Below are 2,645 nucleotides of genomic sequence, written 5' to 3'. Positions count from 1 at the left end.
TCTGCTGCATACATTTGTCGTCAGTGACAGACATTATTTGAAACTATATCAGCCCACCAAATACTTATACAGGATTCCTGTACAAAATGTTGCTCATCCGCTTTGAAATGTGACTTTGTATGTTCTCACAAAAATCATTTTGCAATTCTACAAAACTCATGATGCATGCTATAGCAAAGAAAAATTGATACAAACAAAGTCACTCCTTTATTTGTGTTTGGTATAATCTCACTGTTATAATACAGCTACAAATTTACAATATCTTCCATAACCTCAACTTCACCTAACCCAACTTTTTTAACACTACAAATTATCAAAAAACTCACAAATATAAAAGAAAGAGAAATGGCAATGAGATATGAAACACAATAAATTGACAATGATATTTATACGCAAGACTCTCGATAAACCATTATGCTTTAAACAAAACACATGTTGCGTTTTGCAACTTTCAATAAAATAAATTAAAAAATATAAAACATAAGCTACGTTTTATTGTTTTGAAAAAAATAAAATTAAAACGCAACCTGCATTTTGCAAATTGTTATTTTATAAAAATTTTAAATTAGTAAACTTAACCTGCGTTTTGTAGGTTTTGAATTTAAAAATTCAAAAAAATAAATTGCTACCTGCATCTTGCTCTGAGATCATATCAATATACACATTTATTTTAATATTAAATTCTACATTTCTTTCCGTATAAAAAAAATCAGCCCCAACTGATGGATATATAATATATCTTCTGTGAATAAGTAATTGGAATAAATAATATCATAAACCTATAAAACAAAAAAATTGATTAAAAAATTCCAATACTCTGAAAAAATCTCAATTCGAGTTAGGACTAAAAGCATTAAAAATAATATACGAAGATCAAACGGAATCTCTCAAGTTGGAGATTGACACATGCCTAACGTTATTCCAAATAGCATACAGAAAGAGGAGGAAAATTCACCGTGATTTTAGTTTACTAACACATGTGGAAACTTTTTTGTTTGAGGCTAAAGTTAAATAAGTATGAAATAAAACGTGGAAAAGAAATATAAATAATTCTAACATTAGAAACATAACAGAAAAGATGATATTCCTTGTGCTAAAATTCAACCTGGAAAATTTTGTGGAATCTTTCTGCACCTGAATATAAAATAAGAGTGACAATGAACCCCAGGTGGACAGGAACTAGGATATAGAAAAAATGAAAATTGAAAGTGGCTCTACCTGTCAATTAATCATTTAGATAAAGTATCTCATGAACATCTCCATATCAATATTCATTTTACCATAATTTAATCTCCCGTTCTCCACACACAATTATTTCAAAATGGATCGGAGAGTATGTTCACTATGTATGTATTAGCAATTAGTACAGCGACTAGGAAAATAAAAAGCAATTCTAATGAACAGTGATGTTAAGTGTAAAAATTAAAATGGGTAGAAAAAAGGGGGAGATTGTATAAGAAAAAGAATTATAATTTTGTTTTCTTTCGTCAAAGAGCAATTACACTAACATAAAGAGTATGTAACGTGAATAGTATAATACATAGCATATAATCTTTGGAAATAAAAACAAGAGTGAAAAACAAAGCCAGATCTAGAATTTTCATTACTGATGATGCATAACATTTTTCATTGATCGCTAAAATTTGATCAATCATAGTCATTGACATATAGCACCAAGATTGGTCATCAAATACAACAAATACAGAAAAGATAACCCAATCTCTAAAAAATCATAGCTTAATAAGGACAAAAGTTCAGAAACATCTCATTGAAACCCAACCCCACTATAACTTTTTTTTAAACCCTTGCTTTCTGCAAGAGAGGAGTGAAGGCAACAATGCCTTCTTTGCAGCAAGAATCAGAAGCCAAGTCAGAAACCATGTTCACGAAATCCTCCAAAGAAAGCTTCCCGTACTTGTGTTCGTCTTTCTCGAGGTGCTTCACGATGTTACTGAAGAACGCAACTTCGCAAGGGAGGAGTAAACCGCCGCTACATCGAAGACCGAAAACCTCTTCGGTTTCTTTGAGGAGACCAGCGAACACCGGCAGGTTGAGGAATCTTGCGGGAATCACGAAACGCTTGCGTTCTTGACCAACGTACACGAACACGAACCCCGAGGGAGCGCGTCGTGGCGACGATGCGCAGGGTTTTGAATCGAGGGAGGAGGAGTCGTAGTGGTGGTGGTGGCGGCGGTGGCTGATGGCCCTCCACCGCATCATGAGCTGCTTGAGGCGAACGATTTGGCGAATCCTGTCGACCTTCTTCATGGCACCTGCACCTGCCATTGGAGGAGCGCGTGTGTGTGTGAGAGAGAGAGAAGGGTGAGTGTGGAGAGCGGTTTTTGTTTTCTGTTTTTGAGGAAAAAGATGTGTGTTTGTTGGTGGTGTGGTTTTTTGAGGAAAACGGAAGTAACTGAGAACGTTAAGGTTGGTACAGGATTGGACTAATACCTGCTGGGCTATATAATGCGTAGTTTAGATTCCCTCAGGTTTTCTACAATATCCCGCCTGCCACCAACAATAGGATTTTTATTTTGTTCCAGTAATGTTTCCTAATAAATAATGTTTAATCAACATTTTAATCATTAAATTTTAAATTTTAAACTTTAAAATTTAAATTTTATTAGTATAAAAATAAAATATCA

The 2,645-nt window shown here is 34.0% G+C and overlaps 1 protein-coding gene across 1 annotated transcript; it reads right to left on the bottom strand.

The window, feature by feature from the left end:
* Positions 1,574–2,524, bottom strand: LOC107633352 (auxin-responsive protein SAUR50-like). Its single transcript, XM_016336990.2, has one exon. The coding sequence runs from the start codon at positions 2,284–2,286 to the stop codon at positions 1,798–1,800; it is 489 nt and encodes a 162-aa protein (XP_016192476.1). The 5' UTR covers positions 2,287–2,524; the 3' UTR covers positions 1,574–1,797.

Source organism: Arachis ipaensis, chromosome B03, assembly GCF_000816755.2.
Source record: "Arachis ipaensis cultivar K30076 chromosome B03, Araip1.1, whole genome shotgun sequence".
NCBI classification, from domain to species: domain Eukaryota; kingdom Viridiplantae; phylum Streptophyta; class Magnoliopsida; order Fabales; family Fabaceae; genus Arachis; species Arachis ipaensis.
This window is presented reverse-complemented; position numbering and strand designations above follow the sequence as displayed.

Excerpts from the sequence above, each read along its gene's own strand:
- LOC107633352 (XM_016336990.2), bottom strand. The coding sequence starts at position 2,286 with ATGGCAGGTGCAGGTGCCATGAAGAAGGTCGACAGGATTCGCCAAATC.